At 32.9% G+C, this 25,183-nt stretch overlaps 2 protein-coding genes across 5 annotated transcripts; one reads left to right on the top strand and one right to left on the bottom strand.

Moving 5' to 3' along the window:
- Positions 1 to 545: 545 nt before the first annotated feature.
- On the bottom strand, positions 546 to 10,482 carry LOC131594614 (UDP-glycosyltransferase TURAN-like). Of its 4 annotated transcripts, none has more exons than XM_058866792.1 (16): positions 10,222 to 10,482; positions 9,997 to 10,030; positions 9,385 to 9,440; positions 9,163 to 9,303; positions 8,112 to 8,260; positions 7,900 to 7,989; positions 7,731 to 7,797; positions 7,574 to 7,637; positions 7,363 to 7,477; positions 7,083 to 7,252; positions 6,888 to 6,998; positions 6,744 to 6,805; positions 6,617 to 6,669; positions 6,453 to 6,528; positions 6,227 to 6,355; positions 546 to 865 (listed from the first exon to the last, which is right to left on the bottom strand). In XM_058866792.1, exons 1-16 carry the CDS (start codon positions 10,342 to 10,344, stop codon positions 848 to 850), a joined length of 1,458 nt encoding a protein of 485 aa, XP_058722775.1. In that variant the 5' UTR covers positions 10,345 to 10,482; the 3' UTR covers positions 546 to 847. The 4 variants fall into 4 exon arrangements, with proteins under 4 accessions (XP_058722775.1, XP_058722773.1, XP_058722776.1 ...); XM_058866790.1 differs by lacking the exon at positions 546 to 865 and adding an exon at positions 5,865 to 6,151 and having other exon boundaries at positions 6,223 to 6,355; XM_058866793.1 differs by lacking the exons at positions 546 to 865; positions 10,222 to 10,482 and adding an exon at positions 5,865 to 6,151 and having other exon boundaries at positions 6,223 to 6,355; positions 9,163 to 9,332.
- Positions 10,483 to 10,533: 51 nt separating this feature from the next.
- On the top strand, positions 10,534 to 15,038 carry LOC131594615 (DNA polymerase zeta processivity subunit-like). The gene is made up of 6 exons (XM_058866795.1): positions 10,534 to 10,594; positions 10,676 to 10,756; positions 10,862 to 10,974; positions 11,584 to 11,773; positions 11,921 to 12,138; positions 14,733 to 15,038. The coding sequence occupies exons 1-5, from the start codon at positions 10,564 to 10,566 to the stop codon at positions 12,118 to 12,120; spliced, it is 615 nt and encodes a 204-aa protein (XP_058722778.1). The 5' UTR covers positions 10,534 to 10,563; the 3' UTR covers positions 12,121 to 12,138; positions 14,733 to 15,038.
- Positions 15,039 to 25,183: the final 10,145 nt, after the last annotated feature.

Genomic DNA, 25,183 nt, shown 5'->3' with positions numbered 1-25,183 from the left:
GGTATTTCCTCCTTGGTTAATTATTTCTGATTGGTTTTTCGACAATCTACTCAACTCCATCTCCACATTCTTGTTATGGTGGTTGTGCTTAAAAACTCCACTACGCCGCCACATTCTCGTGATGGTGGTTATGCTGTTCCTTTTCTGGCTCGTGATGGTGGTTGTTCTGTTCCTTTTCTGGCCTAAAAACACGGCTCTGGCCTAAAAACACCACAAAAATTTGTTTCAAATTGTTGGTTGTGTCTTGCCTTTGATATCTGATTCTTATCATATTTGTGGAGATTTATGATTTTCAAAGATGTTTGCAGCCACCACACAAATGGTTTTGTTCTATTTCGTGATCTCATCGCTGCTGTGCTGGGTACTTCTCGACCATATTCGATTCAGAGTTCACAGTCATGGATCGTTGCGATCTAAGTTTATTTTGGTTTGAAAAAAGTTCACAGTCATGGTTCGTTGCGATCTAAGTTTATTTTGGCTTGAAAAAAGTTATTTATGCTTGCTGCGATTTTTCATAAAATTTTTGGTACGTGAACCAGCTCGTGTTGACGGTGAATTCATTATTTGTTACTTAAAATTGTGAATACATGGAAGCAAGGCCAAAGCAGGAATGTCTTGCAGAGGCCATTGTTAATGGAAAGATTGGACCAAGGCATGACTCCAAAAACCGTTCGAAAAATATTGTCTCATGAGTTTGGTTGGGATAAAGAACTTGCCAAAAATATTTCAGACTTCTATTTACAACAAATGCAGTAAGTCAACTCAACAATATAGGATCGATCAAGCCAACAAATCTATGAAATTTTCTGTTAGCAGTCAAAGACGACTTCTAAGAATACAACGAAAATCAAAATCTTGACATAACCTGCAAATTCAAATGCTTATAAATTTAGGTTAGCAGGAATAACACTTCAAACCAAACAGCATATAAAAAAGGTGACAATATGATAAGAACCAAAAAATTGGAACAGAAATGAAAATATGAAAACTGAAATTTATGTAGATAATATTGGAATATTACAACACAGGTTTTCGAGAGCCTGTCTCTCCACAATTCAAATTCTTCCTAAATTTTCTGAATGCCTTCCTAATTCTGATTTGCTTCTATTTATACTGTATTTACATCTGTTCCTAATTGGCACAATTAATTTGAAGGGTTATAACTGTTAGATTTGATGCTGTTTGGTTCCAAGGGTTGCATCCTTTCGGGTGGGTGTGTCTCTTCACCAAGGGTCACGCCCCCTGATTCGCATCTCCTGACTCTGCACTCCTTGGGAGTCGCTGCCTGCGTGTGTAAAACTTGGTGATGGGTGGCCTAGGCTTATCAATACCCCCGCCTAAAAGATTCACCTTGTCCTCAAGGTGAAAATCTGGGAAGACCTCTTGAAATTTAGCCACAGATTCCCAACTATTTTCACTTGTAGGCAGATTCTGCCATTTAACTAAGACTTCCACGTTGCCAGGTTGTAATTCACGAATATCTAAAACAGAGTCCGGATAAACCTGTAATTCCTGATCCTCAGATAGCATAGGTGGTAAAGGTTGGGATTGGAAAGAATCACCAATGGCCTTCTTGAGGAGAGAGACATGAAATACTGGATGAATTTTACTATGAGATGGAAGATCCAATTTGTAAGCAACAGCACCCACTTTTTTTAACACCTGGAAAGGACCATAAAATCGAGGCGAGAGTTTTTCATTAATCCTTTTAGCCAAGGATTTTCTCCTGTAAGGTTGCATCTTTAAGAACACCCAATCACCGATTTCATATGTTATATCTCGACGGCGTTTGTTGGCATTTGTGCGCATGACATCTTGGGACTTCAACAAATTCTCTCTCAGAGCCGCCAATAATTCATCTCGAGCAATTGTAAGTTTATTGACTTCTTCAAGGCGGGACGGAATGGTGGATCCCTTAAGAATGTGAGGTGGATCATGTCCATACAATGCTTTGAAAGGGGACATTTTGGTTGAAGCATTATAATTGGTATTAAACCAGAATTCAGCCCAGGGAAGACAAGAGACCCATTTCTTAGGCTTAGTACCTGTTAAGCATCGTAAATAAACCTCCAAGCATCGATTGACAACTTCCGTTTGTCCATCCGTTTGAGGATGGTATGCCGAACTGAATTTTAGTTGTGTACCTGCTGCTTTAAAAAGGGCTTTCCAAAAATTACTTAAAAACAAAGGATCACGATCTGAAACAATGGAAGACGGAAATCCATGCAATCTTACAACTTCCTGTAGAAAAACTGCAGCAACATCGATTGCGGTGTAAGGATGCCCTAATGGTATGAAGTGGGCATATTTGGTGAGCCGGTCAACCACCACCAGAATTGTATCCTTCCCCATGGATTTGGGTAGTCCTCCAATAAAATCCATCGAAATGTCTGTCCATACTTGAGTAGGAATTGGTAATGGCTGTAGCAGTCCTGCCGGTGACAAGTTATCGCTTTTGTTTCTTTGACAGACTTCGCAAGCTGCAACAAAATTTTTGATGTCGGTTTTCATCCCTTCCCAATAAACTAGATCTGCTATTCTTTTATAAGTCCTGAAGATTCCTGAGTGTCCTCCTACCAAGGATGAATGGAATTCTTTTAAAATGATGGGAATTCTGGAGGATGATTTTGACAACACCAATTTCTCCTTGTAAAATAGTTTCTGATCCCTTAACGTGTAGCCAGCATGAGACATGGGATTGATAATTAGGTCTTGCATGATTTTTTGTAACTTGACATCTTGTTTGATCTCTTCAACCCATTCCTCGAAATCGTGAATTTGTAAGACTGTCATGGCACAATAAGAACTTCTCCTGGATAGGGCATCGGCGACAGAATTTTCCTTCCCTGGTTTGTACTGTATTTCAAAATCATATCCTGCTAATTTGGAAATCCATTTGTATTGTTCCTCACCGATCATTCTCTGCTCCGTCAAAAATTTCAAACTTTTTTGGTCAGTTTTAATAATAAAATGATTTCCCAACAAGTAGTGTCGCCATTTCTGGACTGCTTTTACGACCGCCATTAATTCGCGATCATACACTGATTTCCTCTGATTCCTTTCTGATAGGGTAGTACTCCAAAAGGCCAGGGGTCTTCCTTCCTGCATTAGAACAGCCCCTAGTCCGGTTCCGCAAGCATCTGTTTCAACCACAAAAGGTTTTGAAAAGTTGGGTACTGCTAATGTAGGTAAATTGGTCATGGCTTGCTTTAGTTGTTCGAATGCAAGTTCTGCCTCTGGACTCCATTGAAAGGCGTTTTTCTTCAACAGGTTGGTCAATGGCCTTGCTATTCTTCCATAATCATGAACGAACCTCCTATAATAGCCAGTAAGGCCTAGGAATCCCCTTAAGCTAGTGACATCCTTGGGTGAAGGCCATAACGTCATTGCTTCCAGCTTCTTAGGATCTGCGGATACTCCTCCTGCAGAAATAACATGTCCCAAATATTCCAAGTTATCTTGGCCAAATGAGCACTTCTTGCCGTTGATCTTCAATTCATTTTGTTGGAGTAACGTTAATACATTTTGCAGATGTTGCTTGTGTTCTTCCATAGAAGGGCTGTATATTAGGATATCATCGAAGAATACCAAAACGTATTTTCGGAGTACTGGCCTTAATACTTCATTCATTAATGATTGAAAAGACGAAGGTGCGTTAGTAAGTCCAAATGGAAGTACCAAAAATTCATAATGACCTTCATGTGTTCGAAAAGCAGTTTTTGCAATATCCTCTTCCTTCATTCTGATTTGGTGGTATCCGGATCTTAAATCCAGTTTTGAAAAGATGTTGGCCCCTCCTATTTCGTCTAACAACTCTTCAATCACCGGGATGGGAAATTTGTCGGGAACAGTGATTTTGTTCAAGGCCCTGTAATCTACACAAAACCGCCAACTACCGTCTTTCTTTCTGACTAGGATGACAGGACTAGAATAAGGACTCGTAGATGGTCGGATGATTCCCGCTTCTAACATTTCTGCAACTAGTTTTTCAATTTCTGTTTTTTGATAGTGAGGATATCTGTATGGTCTGATATTCGGTATTTGGGCTCCTTCTTTGAGGTGAATGGCATGGTCTTGACGCCGATGAGGAGGAAGTCCTTCTGGGGGTTCAAAGATGGAAGGGAAATCATGTAGCACATCTTTTAATTCTGACGGGATTGAATCCTTCCAATCTATCTCTGCTTGAATATGACGATAATCGATAAAGAACCCTTCTCCTTGCTGCAAAGCTTTCAACATAGAATTAAGTGAGGCATCTTTCTTTGAAAGTTCTGGCTCTCCCTTTAAAATTACCTTTCTTCCATTAATCTTAAAGCCCAACGTCAGTTGTTCAAAGTTGGCACTAATCTCTCCTAGGCTTGCTAACCATTCCATGCCTAAAACCACATCCACGCCTCCAAGGCCGAATAAGAAGAACTGTTGTTGTACTTGTACTTCTTGCACTTTCAAGGGAACCTTTCTGCATACTCCCTTACATTTGATTTTGTGACCATCTCCGACTTCTACAACGTATGATGGAGTGTCTTCCACTTCTAATTGTAATTTTTCCACTAGTTCCTTTGAAATGAAGTTGTGGGTGGCACCGCAATCTATCAGTACTATGACTTTGTTATCATCAATACTTCCCCAAACCTTCAAGGATCGGCGAGAAGTAAATCCCACAATACTATTCATGGATAATTGGGGCGTTTCTCCAAATTCGGGTTCAGGCTCATCTTCGGAGTTTTCAACATCATCTTCATCTGTTACTAACATTATCCGAAGTTGTTTATTTCTACATACATGAGAAGTGCTCCATTTTTCTTCACAACGAAAACATTCTCCTTTCTTCCTCTTCTCTTGAAGTTCTGCTTCGGTTAACCGTTGAAATCCTCTGGGTCGGTTGTTGTTTTCTGGTTTGTTCACAGATACACTTCCCGCAAAAGAATTAGAAGGGCCATTACTTTTTCCTCCACCTTTCTGACTAACACCATAAGTAATAGTCTTCGAATAGGATGGGCTTCGATACGAGTTGTTGAATTTTGAATTTGAGTTAGAAGGAGCATTCGGTCCCACCTTCCAAATTGCTCTATTTTTTTGTTCGATCATTAATGCCTTCTTGACCATGATTGAAAAAGTGGGTGGTTCGTAGAGTTTAATTTCTGCCCCAATGTCTTCCTTTAATCCATTCGCAAAAATGTCCTTTAAATGTTCTTCATCGATAGTTTTCAGCATACCTGCAAACTTTTCGAATTGTTCAACGTACTCTTCCACCGTTTCTTCTTGTTTAAGTGCAAGGAGGGCAGCAAAAGGGTTGAGAGTGGCTGAAGTTTGGAACCTTTCAAGAATGGCAAGTTTGAAATCTTCCCATCCAATATCAGAATTGCAATTTTCCCACCATTGGAACCAAGATAGTGCCTTTCCCTCTAGAGCCACCATAACTGCCTGAATTTTCTCTTCTTCAAGGATTTCTCTCATTTGAAAGAAGCGTTCCAATTTATTTATCCAGCCATAAGCATCGGATTCTCCATCATATATGGGGATTGCCAATTTTCTCCATCGTTCTGTTTTTCTTTCTCCGGTGTGGACCTTGGTTGAACGTTCTCCATTGATGGAACCTTTGGGTGTGCCATCTTCTGAATGCTTGGACAAATTTTCCACCATGGCTTCTAGACGTGCAAAGCGTGTTTCGAATTGTTGTCGTTCTACATCTCGGTTTTGTCGGTCCGCCATCAACATTTCTAAAATTTTCTCCATTGTGTCTGGGTTTTCGGGATTAGATCGAGTTGTCACCATAGTTGGAAGCAAAGCACCTGGACGGTGCTCTGATACCAATTGATAAGAACCAAAAAATTGGAACAGAAATGAAAATATGAAAACTGAAATTTATGTAGATAATATTGGAATATTACAACACAGGTTTTCGAGAGCCTGTCTCTCCACAATTCAAATTCTTCCTAAATTTTCTGAATGCCTTCCTAATTCTGATTTGCTTCTATTTATACTGTATTTACATCTGTTCCTAATTGGCACAATTAATTTGAAGGGTTATAACTGTTAGATTTGATGCTGTTTGGTTCCAAGGGTTGCATCCTTTCGGGTGGGTGTGTCTCTTCACCAAGGGTCACGCCCCCTGATTCGCATCTCCTGACTCTGCACTCCTTGGGAGTCGCTGCCTGCGTGTGTAAAACTTGGTGATGGGTGGCCTAGGCTTATCACAATATAAAGCAAAACAGTATGAACTTGCCTCAGTTATCAGTGGCTTTGCATGTTCTTCCCATTCAGTAACCCACCTTGATGAAGAACCTGTATCTAGTGCACCTGATTTGAGAACCTTCAGAGATTCGCACGCATCGGGAAATCCTTTAAAGAGTGTCTATGTAGATTCGGCCAGAAAACAAATTAGTATGCTCATGATTATCTATAAACATTGGCCGCGTTATGGATCAATAGTTTAAAGAAGAGTTGGATACCAAAAGTTCGTCAGCTAGCTCTGAAGATGAAGAGAAGAGAAGACCATTTTTGTCGACGCTAACGAGCTCTTTAATGCTTCAAAAAAGTAAAAGACTTTAGCAAAAACGAAACAAACATAACGTGCCAACATCAAAAAATACAAAAATGAAAGTACGTAGCTTACCAAGAATATGAAACAGCACAAACAGGCAGTCCACAGCCAAACATATCAACAACCTGATACCAATAAAGAGAAAATTTAGAAATATACCGAATGAGTACGAGATTTAATGAAGTATGACAAAGGGTACCTTCATGGGAAGGTCTAATCCGGATGATGACGTATGCAAACAAACACCTAGATCAGCTGATCCTGAAATTATTCAGATTTTAACATCAATTACTTTACATCACTGCAAGGAAATTTTTTCAAAATCGAAGAACAAAAAACGTACCTAGCAGTAATGGATAATCATCTGCAGACAGCCACATGGTGCGAAATGCCACGCGTTTAAGTTTCAATGTCTTTATTTTAGCTTCATACTTTGCTTTTTCAGGACCTTTACCTTTATCAAGAAAGATTCTTCGTCAAAAAAGTACCTTACGATTCTCGAAGGTTCTGAAGGCGGGAAAAAAAACAAATTTTTTACCAGTGATGACGAATAACAATCTGGGATATAAACATTGTTTTCCATCATCAGATATTTCTTTCCACATGACCTCCTCGTCTAGTGAATCATCTTCATTCAATATAGCCGCAACACGTCTGTCATACATTAAAGCGGCTTCTAAGAGAATGCCAAAATCTTCATCAGGAGTCCTAAAAATGGCACAAGTCACAAAAACAAATTATTCAAGTCTCGTAAGATAAATGATGACTTTATCTATCGCCAATTTTAATGCCACCGATTCGTTATAGGATACACTTACCAGCTCGTGCTGCTTACAACAAGTGCAGGCCGGTTTGGCTTCAAATCTATGTTTGAACCAACCTCAGATGTAAATACACTCTCATTTTGGATTTGGCTACTCGTCAGCGAATTTCCTGCAGCAAGCAAGAGTGTTGAGAAATAATATCACGCCGATTGCCATCGACTAAGATCAATACATATCAGGATTGTAAAAGTAAAACCTATCTTACCATTACTAACACAATCTCTAACACCAAGAGGATGATAAAAGTGTTCATTCAGTCTGCAAAACAACTATAAGCTATCTATATTGTATTAGGAAATCTTTAGGAATGCCGAAGATGCAACACCATTCACAGTCACTAGACAAGTGAACAACTATATCACCTTATGCCTTTCTTCCAGCGAAGTTGGATGAAAGAAATCAGGAGGTTGGTCATACAATACGGTAGCACTATGACATTAAGGAACAAACATCAGGTTGCTTCACAGTACTTACAAAAAAACAAGTATACGTTAGAGAAGCAAGATTTGAATTTTTCGTTGATTTTCTTACTTAATCCCCCAGTTTTGAGCCAATTCATGCTGCATTGCTTTTGTTACGCATAGAGAAGCGTCTGCCATTTTCCCATAACGATTCTCAAACCTAAATGGAGCCGAGAAAAATAATCACGTTAGTAACAAGTTTAAGAAAGAAAAAGTCATGAGAGAGCAAAGAAAAAATCCACAACAGCAAACGTAAAAAAGTTAAAAATGCTGAACCGATACCATTTGTATAAAGAGACAAAACGGCTATTCCTTCCTAGGGACAGTCCAAGTAAAGTATATCCAAAATTATGCCAATCTATGACAAATGATGATTTCCTCAACCAGCTAGCCCATTTTACTGCTACTAAAGTTGGAACTGAAGGAGGATTCTGCACAAAACAAAGAAATGAGGGAAGTGAAGTACAAAATTACAGAATCATACTTGCTGCCATCTCTGGTTAACTTAATTGAGCTTATCTACTGACACACGTACTTCTGAGACTGTTTGAGAGAGCTTATGAAAACAACTTACGACTGTCCATAAGTTGTTTCCAACTTATTTCCATTAGCTCTTACAGATTAGCTTATGAAAAAAAAAACTTATAGCTTATATGAAATCAGTTTGACTTTATTTTATCTTTTGTTATAGAAACAACTTATACACAAGCACTTATACGATAATCTCACTGAAAATCCGAATAAATTTCTTGCTATACATAGAGTGCCAAACATCATCTATGCAAAGAGAGTAAAGTTGGGCAAAATAGAATCTCTCTTGTAGCCTAAACCCCAAACTAATCTAATTTAACACAAACTAATGCGCAAATATGGTATTTAATACTCCCTTCGTCTCATAATAAATGTCTCTTTTACAGTTTTTCTATGTCTCAAAATAAATGTCTCTTTAGAATACCAATATAACATTTATTACTTTTTTCCACTACTATACCCCTATCTATTAACTTTCACGTTTTTTAACTACTCCACTACCTATAATAAATAAGGGTATTTTAGTAACTGATACTAATTTTATCATTAAAACCAACACAACGAATCATTTTTTTAAGAACCGCGCATAGCTCAAATAAGACGTTTGTTATGAGACGGAGGGAGTAGTATGTATTAAGCTTCTGAGATGTTTCGCAAACATCCATTTTTCAAGTACACTTGTCTAGTAACAGTAAAACTCTAATTTAGGCAAGAACAAGTAGCATTGAATCGATCACGTAAAACATAAAATCACTTAAATAATGAGTGAGAAAAGGGGGATAAAACATAAAGGGTAATTAACCTGGACAATAAAAATATCGGGAGAAGGTATCTTTATACAAAGGTACCAAAGAAGGGTGAAAATTTGAAACAACGGTTTCAACAAAAGCATGAAAGGTTGAAGTATCTTCGGTAAGCTTTGACGGGCTGTTGACCACTGCTTCTGAAAATTCGAGAATGTTCCAACCAAAACTACATCAACTTTTGTAAAATTTGTCCTCAAACGATTAACTCAAACACATACCATGAGGTGAATATGAATAGATGGGTTGGCCAGAAGTTCAGTATGGGGCTCTGAGCCTGTTAGAAACCATTGAACAAAAAATGTAATCATATTATAATTGAAAAGTAGTAATCAACTCCAAAGCATATTGAAGTAATAAAATCAAACTCAAGTAGGATTGTTATCATCTCCAATACTCAAAACTTCCAAAAGAAGAGAGGTAGACACAATTTTTTTGAATCACAAACAAAATTCAATACATCTATCTGACTATCTCTTGTGTGTATCTCTCTCCTACTAAATGCGTCCAGAGATATTATGAAATAGGGACACCGAAAACACGACACCGATACTTAGTCTATCTCTTGTGTGTATCTCTCTCATACTAAATGCGTCCAGAGATATATGAAACATGGACACTAAAAACACGACACTGACACTTAGTGTATCTCTCTCCTACTAAATGGGTCCAGAGATATATGAAACAGGGACACTGAAAACACGACACCGAAACAGACGCATAAACATCAATATTAATTTTTTAGAAAATGGATAAATTAAGCGTAATCAGAAATGTCATTGCCGGTTTCGGACACCGACCCTGACACAACTATCTCAACCAGAAAAACTTACCTCCATATGCAACAATGTCAACCTCTAGGGAAGCCTGGAAATTGGAATGACAAACAGAAAAGCCATTAGATCAATCAATCAATCAACAAACAAACAAAAATCATTACAAGGAACTCAGAAGTCAGAATTCAATAGTCTAAAATACATAAACACTCATGCAATGGAAAATCAAACAACATATGCAAAATCAAATCAAAATAGTACATGAAATTATACAAAAAAAACCTGATTTGCGAGTGAGAGAGCATGGTACTGCATTCTAGGGCTGCGTCCAATGTCACCCAAAACCACAACACAAGCCCTCCCTCTTCTTCCTCCTTCCATCTTTTTGCTTTTTCCTTTCAGCATCAAATTTCAATCTTAAACCTCAAAATTCAATTAACCCATTAGTCAAAATCAAATCTTTTTCAATCGAAGCAACAAGAAAAATGAAATTCGGGTCAAAACCCGATCCTTAAAGTGATTCTATGACCCAAATTGAATACGGGTCGAATTGGGGTCAAAATTGTAATTTTTCTGAAAAGGGGTTTTTGTTTTTATTGAAATTGAGTATGGGAAATTTATGCAATGGAGCGCAGAGAGAATCAAACTCCTCAAGGTTTGAAATTTTGGCAACAAAAGCTTTGATTTTGATTCTTGTATTTTAGTTCTAACAATGATTCTGCTTGAAAATTTGCAGGCCAAATAGCTAGGGTTTTGGTTGAATTTTTGGAAGTTGCTATTACTTCTGTTGTTTTTCTCAAAGGGGTTTATCCTTCAGGTTTGTTTGGTTGCTTGTAAATGGAAAAAGCAATGATTTTTAGCTTAACATTGCAATTTGATTATTTATAGGTGTTTGATTTTGATTATTTTGGTTATGGGGAAGGTGCTTTTGGGAGGAGAAGGTATATGAATGTGGTGGTTCAAAGGGCTTGTCATCCTCAGCTTAGATATTATATTCATGCCACTGTTTCAGGACTTCTTCCCTTTATACAAAAGGTTGGTCTTTTTAGGACTTTGATTTTGTTTTTCACTCAACATGGTATGTGTGTTGTTGAATTGATTGCTTGATTTGGAAGTGGATGATAAAATATAGGTTGATTTGCTTCTAATGTCATGTAGAATTCAGATATATCTTAAATGAGTATATCATCTTTGTGCATGTAGCATTGTTGTTTAGATTATTAGCACTTGTTAGGGCCATCCTAACCATCCTTGGTATAAGGTGTGGAATAAGGTGATTCCCTCGAAAGTGTCGGGTTTGGTATGGAGATTGTTACAAAGTAGAATTCTAACAAGAGGCAATCTTTTCAGAAGAGGAGTGATTGATCAGGGGTCGAGTCGATGTGTTGGAGAGTGTGGTAGTGAGGAGTTGGTATCCTATATATTTTCTGAGTGCCCAATTTTCGCACTCTATTTCAACATGATTTGATTTGATAGATTGTTACTCCCTGTGATTCTTCTAAGAGAGATTTCAATAATTCAATAGCTGATTGAAGCTTGACGGCCGCATCGAAAATTCACCTCCATGTCACGTCACATCTAACTTCTCTTGTAACTAATATATTTTGTTTTGCTGATTTTTATCTATTACCTTCCATCTACTAGGGCCTGGTTGAAAGAGTAGCTGTTATTTTCTTCAATGCTGATGATATTCCGCTCGAGAAATTTGTTTTCAAGCTTGCAATGAATCTCTCTTATGGTTCATCTGTGGAAGAGGTTGATCTTCAGTTCTCTCTCAGATCATTCATGAGCAAGTTGTCAGTTTCAGAATCTCTTACTAAGAAACTTCCTCCTGGTAACTACAAAGTATATAGACCATTTGTTACAAATTAATTGTGAGGAACAAAAAAAATCCTTTTTTTATGGATAAGTTGTTTTCATAAGTTCTCGATGACAATTTCATTAAACCTATGTCTAAACTTATTGTTCCGATTCTAAACAGATTGCAGGTGGGAGATAACTGCTTACTTTCGATCGATTCCTGAGGCAGGCACAAGCAAGGAAGCGGACTTGTGGATTTCAACCGACACAAAACAGTGGCAACAGCCTCCACTTATTACCCCTATCAAATCAATGAGTAGTGAACCTCTTTGTTTGCAATTGTACTTGGAGCATCCATGTTTATCAGAATCATTGCTTTGAGAATGGAACTTAAGTATGGTGAGATTTAGTAGCAATTTTTTTACTTAAAATTTCAAGTCTCTTGTTTTTCACTTCATGGTGTTTTGATTTATTAGATAATCATTAAATTTTATGCTAAAAATTGTTGGTGTCTTGTTTTCCACTAATCAATCAATACTGTAAAGGTTGATAGCTTAAGAACCACAAGCACATATAATCCCAACATCTAACTTCTCCTTTATGAAGTGTCAATCGATTTCAATGTGCTCAGTTCTATCATGTTTGACTGAATTCAGTTATGCTAATTGCAACTTTGCTGTCAAAGCATAATTTCAAGGATAGTTAAATTTTTGTTTTGAGTTCTTCAAGGATTCTTTGAATTCGTAGTCTCTCACAAATACCTTGAGTTATGTCTCTAAACTCGGCTTCTGCACTACTTCCTGCTACCACTTCCTGTTTCTTGCTCCTCCATGTCACAAGATTACCCCACGCATAGGTACAATACCCATAGTTAGGAAGTATCTCAAGGACCTTGCGTCCTTAATTTCAAAGTCATCTGTCAATTTCTACGTCCTTAATTTCAAAGTCATCAGTCAGTTTCTCTTTTACTCTTTCCATTTCAACTCTATCATTTCTGGTAAAGATAATATCATCAACGTCCTTAATTTCAAAGTCATCAGTCAGTTTCTCTTTTACTCTTGCCATTTCAACTCTATATCATTTCTGGTAAAGATAATATCATCAACGTACACAATGAATATAGAGATTCTTTCATCGTGAGAGAACTTTGTGAACAAGGTATGGTCAATATAGCCTTGAGTATACCCTTGTTTTTTCATGGACTAAGTGAATTATTCAAACCAAGTTCTGAGGAGACTGTTTTAATCCATACAACGACTTTTCTAACTTGAACACATTTGAGCCTTATTTGTCTTCAAATTCAAGAGGAACATTCATATACACCTCTTCATCTAGATTGTCATTGAGAAAAACATTTTTAACATCCAACTGATGTAAAGCTCAATCTAGGTTTGCAGCAAGAAATATGAGTATTTTGACAATGTTCAATTTTGCAACATAAATAAATGTTTTTGAGTAGCCTATGACATAGGTTTGAGTAAAATCCTTAGCAACCAATCGAGCTTTATACCTTTCAATTGACCTATTTGAATGATATTTCACATTAAACACCAATTTGTATCACACGGTTCTCGTACCATCCAGAAGAGTTATGAACTTATGGCACTCCAAGTTTTGTTCTTTTCAAGAACTTTCATCTCAAGTACAATTTTTCTCCATTTTGGAACTTCTAGATGTATGTTTTTTTTAGAATTTATTCAATTATCTTTTTCTTAGGAGGTTGCTCATCCCTTGGTTTAAATTCTTGACAGTGTTGTGATGTGGACTCGTCACCTCTTGTATGGTTCTTTCTCACAAAGACTTTTCCTCCAATATTGTTTTCCACTTCGCATCTATCCTGTTCCGATGACTCATCATTTAGTGGCATTTTAATTAGTTCAAAGTAGTAAAGTCTTCCACTCTCGTTAGTCCTTACCTCTGCCAATTCTGAGTTCAAATCCTAAAAAACACAATGAGTAAGGAAGAAATTAGTTTGATAAGTTTTTTCTTGGGCTAATATATTGACATACATTAGATTACAAGTTAAATTTGGAACATAAAGAACATCTTTAATCAGACTTTGAGATAACACAACTGAACATTTATCTGTTTAGAGTCCCACATCAGACAATATATAGCCTAAATATGTACTTATAAGTGAGGGCAATCCAAACCCTATCAGTCGGTTTTATAGGGTTGAGTTAGGCCAAACCACATTTCTTAACATGGTATTAGAGTCTCGTTTTAGTATTAGAGAAAATAGGTAAAAAAAATTGTTATAATTTTATTCTTTAGCATTGGCCAGAATTTATAAGGATATTACAATCTAATTATTATCTTATATAAAAGAAAATAGTAACAATAAAATTAAATAAATGTCCTAAAATAAATAACAAATTTTTAAATATAGTATATATTTCAACAAATACTCCTATACTATGCACTGGAAGAATGTAACTATTGCACTACATATTTTTGGTTCTGTTGTAATGGTAGTGCCTAAAATATTGATGGTTGGTAGTATAGATTAGATTTTGTTTGGATAAACATCTCAATTGAATGCTTATCATATAAATATTTAAGTATAAATTATTTTTATAACAAAAATATAAGAAAATGAAATTATTTTCATATAAACTACAAGTTATTTTTATAAGCCACCTTAAAGAAATTGAGATAATTTTCACAAGTGTCACAGATATTTATATTTATAAATAAATTTGAATAAGTCAATTCAAAGAGGCTTTTAGTCATAAGTCACTTAGGAGAGTAAATTTTCTTTTCTTGTTATTGGGTGAATGGTTCAAGGTTGAAAGCATGATGATATATATACAATAAAGCAGATCTCTTTAATGATGAGTGCCACAGATGTCAACTTTTGAACAGTCCATATTAACAAAACAAGATTTTCAACTTACTCGTTTACATTATGCTTTAAAGTTTAAAAAAGTGTGGATATTAGTCTTGTAGATATCAACCACTCCTCAAATTCTAATCTACTTTTGATCACACAGGAACACCTCATGATCATCTCATTACACCTTTGTTTACACATGCAAACAATGGTCATTATTGGAGGCTAGTGGTTTGAAACCACATTCTCAATCAATGGAATATATTAAAACAGCTTTTCACAAGCACTAGAGTAGAGTAGAGGGCTTGCATTGAACTACTCTTTCCTATATGAAAAGTTGTTTACTTTTTGCTATGATTTGAAGGTAGGAAAGAGAAAGAGAGAAAATTTTGATGATGTATATAATGGATGGAAAGTGTAAAAAGCATCATGATTAATGTGTATAGTCTGTTTTAGTTGGTTCAAATTTGTGTGACTTGAGAACATGCTTTAAGGAATTCCTACTTTTGACTTCTATTGGTGTTATGTTATCAGTTATCTCAACAACTTTTTCATGCTTATATTGGATGGCATTATTGCACCATTGCTCTAACAAAAGTTAGAGCATCTCCAATGGTGCAACTTACATTTGAGTTTTTTATGGGACCCACTAAGCCACATCATATTAAAAGAATTTATTTAATTTTAACTTTAATAAAAATCTGATATGGTCCCACAACTTTACCTCATAATTTGATTTGATTGGGTACTACAATCTTTTAGTTGTTGCATTGCAATGCAACTCTATTATGACATGGCAAATTTTCTAAATATTTAATTATTAAATTAATGGTACATGTGGAGAACCCAATAGAAGAAACTACCATTGGAGATGGTCTTAGGATTTCTCTTGGTCTGCTGACTAGTTGAGCAATGACATGTTGTAAGCATAGTAGTCTATTGTTTCATCATGTGTTAGTTCAAGTGGAGAATCCAAATCAAAATCAAAGACAATATACTACTCTTTTAATCAAAATCATGTGTTAGTAGTTGGGTTTATCATATAATATGAAGTTGTTTTTAGGTTATAAGTTTTTTCAAATTGTCCTTTTTCTTTTAATTATCCTTTACTTTTTTTGCTTTAATTTTTATTGTTCCATAGCTGATATGTATCCTTTATGATCTATCATGACAACCAGTTGTCAAGGATTTTGGGACAGTAATGTAGGGATTGATATCCCCATTGATTTAGTGTAGCATTCATGATGTTTCTTATTTATATAATGGAATTGTTAGATTAGTTTGTGTCCTTTCTATTGTGTATATATACACACACTATGTAACACATTTTATAGCAAGGGAAATAAATATAATATTTGTCTATCAATTTGAACCACCCATCATTTACTAATTCAATAGTGTTGGGTGTAAATTGGTGTATCGGAAAAATTAAGTCCCACATTGATAATTGAGGTCATCCACTATGCACCAATTCTAATGGTACTATGCCCAATTCTAATAGTGTTGGTCGTGAGAAGGGTTGAGAATACGCTAGACCGGCCTATATGGGTCTATAGCCTCCTAGCCTATTTAAGGTCAGATCAGACCTATTTAATAAATAGACCAAACTTAGGCGTTTTTAAAAATCTATTTTATTAAATAGGTCAAAGTTAGGCTATTAAAAAAAATCTATGAAGCCTTATAGGCCGACTTATATTTTCATATATATTAGAAATATGCTAAATAGGTTGACTCATGTATGCATATGTATTAGAAAAAAAAAAGGCTAAAATGCTAAATATGTGAAGCCATGTATGCATATATATTAGAACAAATGTTAAATAGGTCGGCTTATATATGCATATATAGGCCGACCTATAAGGCTTCTTAAGTAATATGATTAATTGAAAACTTTAGTGAGATAAAAGCTTTTAAATAGGCTTTCAGGCTAGGCCAAACTTTTAAAAAGGACAGGCCAAAAAATTGAGCCTATGATAAGCCATAGGCCAGGCTTATGTCTTTTAAGTTTATCGTAGGCCAGACTCAAGTCTTCTAAAGCCTAGCTTATTTCCACCCCTAATCGTGAGGCAGTGTATTGGGAAAAGCCCAAGTCCTATTTTGCTTAAAAATAGAGATCACAAAGAGTTCATATAAAATGTCATCTCTCTTCTTACGTTCTTACGTTATTATTTAATAAAAATTTGTCAAATACAAAGTTAGCAAATTGGCCAAACACTGAATCTCACTACCTTGCCCAACCCTATAAGTCATCCTATCATTTTTTCTTAATCCACAATGATGCACGGGGATCATCTCGAGTTAAAAATGTCACTAGGTCAAAGTGGTTTCTGACAATCATAGATGATCACACAAAAGTTACATGTGTGATCCTTTATGAAAAAATTAGTAGGAAAGATTTTTGAAAATCTTAATAAGTTGATCCAAAATCTGTTTCAAATTAATATTCAAGTGCTTAACGCAGGCAATGTGAGAGAGCACTTCCATAATTTCTTTGGTATTTATCTCTTAAATCATGGCATTATGCATCAAACTTCATGTGTAAACTCCCTTTAGCAAAATGGAATTGTCAAAGAAACAATAGAAACCTCATGAAATTCATTAGATCTCTCGTGCTATCCACCAATGTGCTAAGCCTTTATTGGAGTGAAGTTATCCTCTTTCCACCCTACTCCCTCCGTCCCAAATTATAAGAGAAAATCACTTTTTAGATTCATTGAAGAATTAATGTATCTGGTTTTTATATAGACCAAATACATTAATTATTCAATGAATCTAAAAAGTAATTTTCTCTTATAATTTGGGACAGAGGGAGTACCTTATAAACTGAATGTCGTCTAAAATCCTCAACTTTCAAACCCCTCACTAGACCATATTGTCCATATACCCAAACACCAAACATATTACAAATCTTCCACCCAAAATATTTGTTAACCCAACTCATATGAATTAGTTGATTTTGATGGTGTAATATGTAACATAAAATTAAAACTAAGATAAAAAACAGATTTTTAGAATTGAAGCATCAAAACTTTATTTTTATAAAGTAAGAGATGAAGAATGTATTTAAACCAATAATCAACATTTTTCAATCAATAAATTGAAGCAAATTGATTAAAAAAAAACTTTAGAGGAATCCTATACCATAACATGAATTAGCAATCACTATGTGAAACTCTTTGAGCTCTTGTTACATCATCAATGAGAAACAAAACAAGGACAAATGCATGTGACTAGTTCAAATCAAATTGAAGAAGTGTGTTTTTCTTTTTAGGTTACTTTTCTCTTTGCTTTTTCTTATATTTTACATTTAACTTTTTGCTTTTTATGAATGAAGAAAAAAATAGTGCAAAATCAAATTGATAGATATCAGAATAAGACTATAAGGTTCCATTTGGAGATTTATTTTTTAGTGTACATTGATTGAGAAGCCACTATAGAAACCGAATCAAAATTTGTCAACTTTATATTAAAAATTCTTGCATATTGGTGGATTTGTGGTCATTCAAATTCTTTCAATATGATCCACTTTGTGGCCTATAATTTATATCTTTTCAATAATATATTTTAATAAATTTCCTAAATTCTAACTTAATTTACAAAAATTGATATTGTTAAAAAAAAATTTAAAAATTATATTATTAATTTTTTAGTATTTTTTTTGTGAAAATTAAAAAGCATAAAAATTAATTATTATAAATCTTTTTTTTTTAATTTGGACTAAATATATTATTCAATATTAGGTTTGGACCTAGCCCTAAAATTAACTTTTTCTTATGCAAAGTACATTAATTACTTATTGGTGTTATTCATACATGTCATTATCATATTTAAACCACTAGGATCTGTAACTAAAAGACACTCATTTCGATGTTATTTCTTGTCTCTTTGTATTTATTGACGTGTGCATTTATGTCTCTTGCACAAACTTTTTTGCTTCACATGCATATCTATGTTTGTATTATTTTATTTATTTATATTCATTTATTATCTATTTTTATATTTTTTCTAAAATATAGGAGTATTTATTAATATTATTGACTCATTTTATTAATTAAAAGTTTATTTGAAAAATAGTAACAATAAACATATTTAATATTTTATTCATCTTAAATTTAAATTATTTTAAAAAATTTGCTCCAAATCATAAATTACTTTATTATTTCATTACAACATTATTTATTTTAATTTATTTTATTATTAATTAATCTTTTTTATTTCTAATTCTTTTAATTTGTCTTTCAACTATGTAACTAATGAAAAAAATTATTATATAATTATACATAATTTAATTTTTATACAAACATATTCATGTTTTTGAATCTATATAAAATATTTTTAATAAAAATTAATTTGAAACGGAAGAAGAGTTTAAAATTGAATTTATAATTAAAAACAATTTTTTTATCAAATAAGTGTTTATAAATAAGTCAAGGAGTAAAATAAAGTTTTTTTTTACTAGCAAGCAAACAAAGGAAGTCTATTTCATAACCTCTTTGATTTTTTCCCTGTGCCATCACAAATTAAACACCGACTTTTGTATTTTACCTCATTTTTCTCATCATTCATCATATCAAGATATTAAATTATTTTGTACTTATCTTTAAATTTTAGTTCACATATATACAAGAATTGTAACATCACATTAGCACTCATTTTCAAGATCATGTGCTCATCTTTAATCATAGAAATTAATGGGGAAGACACTTCCAATTATTTCCATCACATTAAAAAATCTTCTCAATTAAGATATACACCAAATATTTTCAATATATATTAAAAAAAGTTAGAAATTAAATTTTCTTTCAGTTAATCGAGTAATGATTGACGCTGAACTTAATAGGAAAACTGCGATCGAGAAAATACTGTACCTATTTATTGCTAGAACTGATTCGAACTGGACTAAAACGGTGGTAAAAAAACTTTTTTTTTTCTTTTATGATATTTCTGTCAATTTATGACAACAAACTAACAAGTGACAATTCAAAGAGTCCAACAATTATCTGCACATTCATTAAATATGTATAACAATAATAATAAGTTAGTATGTGTCATTATTAATTGCTGGCTTATGACATGAATGAATGATAAGCACATGGAGAGTGTTAACATCAAACTACACATTCTGTGATGAAAATATAAAGTGGGGGCAATTTCTAGCATGTGTAGTCACTATCTCTTTTATTCTATTATTATAAGGCTAAAAGAGTCATATTTTATTATAAATGGGACATTGCTTGATTAAATAGGTTAGATTTGTTAATTGCTATTCATGTGTCATTCAGGCCCAACACATTAAATCACACACCTATTCTACTTTTTTTCTTCTTCTTTCTTTTCAATATGGCCCTATTTGTTTTATTTCTATACAAGTAGTACAATATACTAAACACTTTAGGTAGTGTAATAATTTCATAAGAAACTTCAAGTGGCAAGTGGGTAGTTGTAGACTAAATAGTCCTCAATTATGGGCAAGTGAAATTAATGGATGCCAATTTTGAATAATTATACAAATATATAATAATTTAGCTTTTTAATAAATAATCTTTAGCACAAAATCTAGAATCAATCAAGAGTTTAGATGTCAAAATTTCTTAATTAAAAACAAATAAATGAGATGTTCAAAGATGACAAACAAGACATATCTGCTCTAGATACGTCCTATAAAAGTGAAAAAAATAGGGCAGAAAGGATATGCATAGTTGAGTGTGTGTCTAAAATTTTAATCGTCCCTAAAAAAAATGAAAGCGAGAAGACCTGTAGACTGTGCACCACTTAAACTTAAAAATTCAAAATTATATTATTACGTTTACTTGGAAAAAAACAGAACGAACCTTGAAATATAAGAAAAACATACATGTCTAATAGACATTCTTACAATCAAATATCTCTGTATCTATCGAATAAATTAGATTAATCAGTTTCCTTTCTAGTATATTTATACCATATCTAATACCCAATGTCAAAATAGCAATTATTTTTTAAAAATTACATATTTTTAATAAGGAAAAAAGAAAGTAAGATATTTTAGAATTTTAATTTTTTTAAAAATATTCAATAAATTTTAGCTAGATGACAATTCAATTCCAAGATGGAGTGGTGTATGTACTAGCATTTGAGTTGATATAACATAATGGTGAAATATTATTATCAAAATAGTATGGTAGGGTATCCATGATCCCACTAGGGCCAATTCAAGGGAAAAAAACATATATTACCATGATCAAAATTAAGGGTCTACTTCCATAACATTGTTAAGATAGAATTGGAACATGAAACATGTTACCATTTTTGTCCACATCCACTCAAAATAGTATGCCTAACACCTAACCCTAAATTGAATTGATGTTGCATTTTCATGTAATTTTTTTTAATCTTTTCATTGATCTTCCACTCAATAACTTAATTGTGAATTGATTGGACATTCTATTAGTGGAAACATCATTTATGAAGGGACATTACTTTAGTGTGAAAACACTATAACCCCATTTTAAAAGCATGGGAGAAAATCATGAAATTGATGTTGTACCTAAAAGTTTTATTAAATTGATATTATTTCAAAAAAATTGTATAGAAGCTAAAGTCATTGTAGAAAATCCTTAATAGGAATGTGCTAGAGTAATATCAAATTGGTGTGTCAATTCAAACAACAAAAAATTTATGGTCCATTATCAATGTGGGCCAAATCTTGCTCATTTTGTGGACAGCACAATGTGATGCACTCTCCCATATTGATGATAATACCAAATATTTTTCCTTCATAATTTATTCGGTCCAAAAGTGATAGCTGGTGGAATCTCAATTCTCTCATGACTCAATGTTAGACTTTGAAAAAGTAACCAAAGAGATAGGGAACAAAATTTAAAATATTTTCATCTTTTTGTTTGCTATATATATGAATATTTCTAGTGGAAAAAAATAGGGTTACATAGTACATTCTACAATGTTTATGTCAACCTTGCTATCATTCACAAAACTAATTTTAAAATATTTTTATCTTTTATGTTATCCAATCTCATCCTATTATACATTATCAAATCGCATTGCTGTCTATCTTAAGTTTGTAGAAGTTTCTGTAAATTAAAATTTTAAATTAATTATAAATTTATTATGACATATTTTATGACATTCTATCTAACTATGTTTTAATCCTAATAATTTTTTTTAAATTGACTATATTTTTACATTTTTAACAATTTGTATTTCATTTCGAATCTGCTAAATTTTAATATGAACCGTTTGATCAAAATCGAACGAATGATGTTATTAAAACATATAAAAATTAATTTATTTATATGACAATAGTGGTTAGATTTTGGAGAAGGGCCTAATGTAGACAAGAAGGAAGTATTAAAAGACTTTTAGAAAAAATCTCCACTGACAAGAAAAAGGGATGAAAAAGATGAAGAATGGCAAAGGCATAATGATTTTACCCAAGATAGAGGGAGTTGGGTTTGTGACCACAAACACCAATAGTACATTAATGGGATGAGTAAGCATAAGGTGGACCTTAGCACATGGAAATTATAATGTTAGTGGGGAAAAGTGATTGTTACACTTCCACATTCCAATATCTCTAAAAGCAAGACAAAATAATAGTTTGTTAATTACTCACTTTTATTCTCATTTTTCTTTTAGTTTTCTTTATTCCTTTTCTAGGGTTTAGATAAAGAACATTTTTTATTAAAATAAATAAATAAAAATATTATTAATATTAATTTATAATAATTTATACGAGAATTTATTAAATTATATTTTCTAAAAAAATTAAATTATATTTTTATAATTAATCTGACACGTCTTTAATACGACCTTAATATCGACGACAAAATATTTATGAATTCAAATATGTAATAAATAATAATGTCTTTTTCTTTAGTCTTACTCCACCTATTCCACCAAATCCATACATGTAAAGTAAACTTATGGGAGGTCATTCAAGTTCCCCTATAAAGAAATGCTCATTATGTGAGATATGATTTTTAGGTGAATGGTTTATTATGTCACTTTTTCTTTTATAAGTTTGTGGATTCGTAATTGCTTATCAAATGACCCACCATGCCTTTTCTTGACAATTTATAAATATTATCACCCCATTATCCTTACAAAGTAAAATGGGAATCATATATATCATACAATGTGAGAAAGTAATTAAAAGATAAAACTTTAGATGCCAACAAGGCACTTTCCAATATACAATTACATTATCTCAAAATAATTTATTTAAAAAAAAAAAAATAGAAGAGACCAACTAACAAAGTTAACATGATAACCAATTAGGTTCTCTTTGATGACATTTTTGGTTGAGAAAAGGAATATATATAAAAACAGAAACCTCACTCACATTGGCTTAAAAATAAAGAGAATGGACTTTAGATAATGCCTATGTATGAGTATCACCATCCAAATTAATTTAATTTCAAAAAAAAAAAAAAGATTACATTTTTTTTTCAAACAATAAAATTAAAAAAATTAGGTCCACCTCAAATATCAATGTGTCATTGAATATGATTGAAAACCAAGAATTCATTCCATTCTTTGGATTTTTCAATGGGTGCTTTTCACTATGGCACCTTTAGACTTTGAGATTCACAATAGTTATGGAGACATAATTGGACACCATAGGTTTTATCATCATCATCATGATGATAATTAATTAATTAATTATTTTTTTAATAAATTTTTTAAGTGACTTGTGATATGGGAGAGAATTTGTAGGGTCCTCTACTTTAAAGCAAGAAAACATGTGTTAGGATAGAACAAAAGGAAACAACAAAATCAATTCTATGATGATGGACCTAAGACTAGTACATGAGCATGCCCTCTTTGATAAGGGAAGAAATTAAGTTAGGTTACACATCATGGACCCCTCTATATAATATGCTTTTCTTTAATTGCATCCATATTTTATGCTTTGTTTTGTACTATATCTATCTCAATATTTGGAGTAGGTCCACCCAACCTCCAACTAAAATTTTGGAATATTAATTTATTTTATTATATTATATGATATGATATGGACAAGCTATGTATGTGACACATTTTTCTAACCCTTTTGCACAAAGTCTAACACGTCTACACATTGATGAGAACAAGATAAATAAAAGAAAGCAACATGGCATGGGCCTAGATAAATAGAAAGGTCTCCTATCAAATTAGGTTATTGATTTTTATATAACATTGGTTTAAGTATCATTGTCCTAATTGGAGGATAGGTGCGTAGTGTGTACGTGAGGAAGGGATATATTTTAAATTAAATTAAGTGGTAATTTTGTGGGTGGAAAGATAAAGAAAGATGTTTGATTAAAAACAAAGTGTGATTGGGAGGTGAAGAAAGTGGGGTTTATGGTTTTGACCCTACATGAAATTGATGTGTGATTCTATGTAAGAAAAGGGAACAAAAGCAATAAAAGTGGGTTAGTTTATTCACACGTCTTTGTCTTAAAAGGGAGACATGGTGCATTATGGTATACTCTTTGTTGCCTTGCCTTTTTTCTTAAACAAATAAATAAATATCAAATCAATTAAGTGGTTTCACTTTCTAAGTAAAATCAAGAGTTTATCAATTTTATTAAAATTTATCATTTTGAACTCATAAGAGTTGACAAGAGAATTATATAAGATAATTCTTTTACATAATCTTAATAATATAAACTAATATTAATTGATCCAATGATGATTGATGCTGGACTTAATAGAATTGACTTTGAACCAGACTAAATTGGTGATGAAAAAACCAAAAAAATAATAATATAAATATATGTTTGTTTTCATATTTGAGCATCCAAAATTATAGAATTTTTTTTTTTATGTGTTTGGTCGGTATGAAGTAGAATTAATTATGTTTTTTCAAAATTGGATTTCTAAATTTAGATGTAATTTTTATATTAAAATTTATTATTTAATTCACTAGAAAAATCATTTAAAATTAATTTATTTAAAATCAATTTTTTTCATTGTAGAATAAAAGACATGTTAAAGAATTTTGCTTAAAGTCATTTCAAAACTTAAAAATAGTTAGGGGATTCCAATGTGCAATGAACCATTCAACTAAAACACCTACATGAGATGTACCTTTTGACAAATCTCAACTATCTTTACAAACAAATCTTAAATTTAGTAAAGAGGTTTATTATTATATAATTTATGATTAATCATATATTCCTATGTTAAACCATCACCTTCAATTAAATCTAGTGACATTATACAAAGAGTCTCACACACATTCATCAATGTGGATGCACTAAAAAATATAATGCTTAATTTATTTACAACAACCGTCCTTTTCTATTGCAAGTTACTATTTGCTTTGTTTATTTATGATTAACCTATAGTATATTTATTTTAAATATTGAACTTGAGCCAAATGTTGAATCACGCTTAAGGTCAAATCAAACTTAGTAACCCATATAAATAACTTGAAAATGACACCAAAAAATAGGTTTAATAATGAGAAACAATGTTCATTGAACCAAGTGTGACGGTTCTTGATGGCTCCAAATGCCATAAATAGACGGCTAAATAATGGTGCCAATAGTTGAAGAACTTTCAAAATTTATCAATTATTTAGTCCCAAAAAATAAATCAACAATTATCTAGTTAAGGTGTCTTCTA

The sequence above is a fragment of the Vicia villosa genome, linkage group LG4 (assembly GCF_029867415.1).
Source record: "Vicia villosa cultivar HV-30 ecotype Madison, WI linkage group LG4, Vvil1.0, whole genome shotgun sequence".
Classification (NCBI taxonomy): Eukaryota; Viridiplantae; Streptophyta; class Magnoliopsida; order Fabales; family Fabaceae; genus Vicia; species Vicia villosa.
This window is presented reverse-complemented; position numbering and strand designations above follow the sequence as displayed.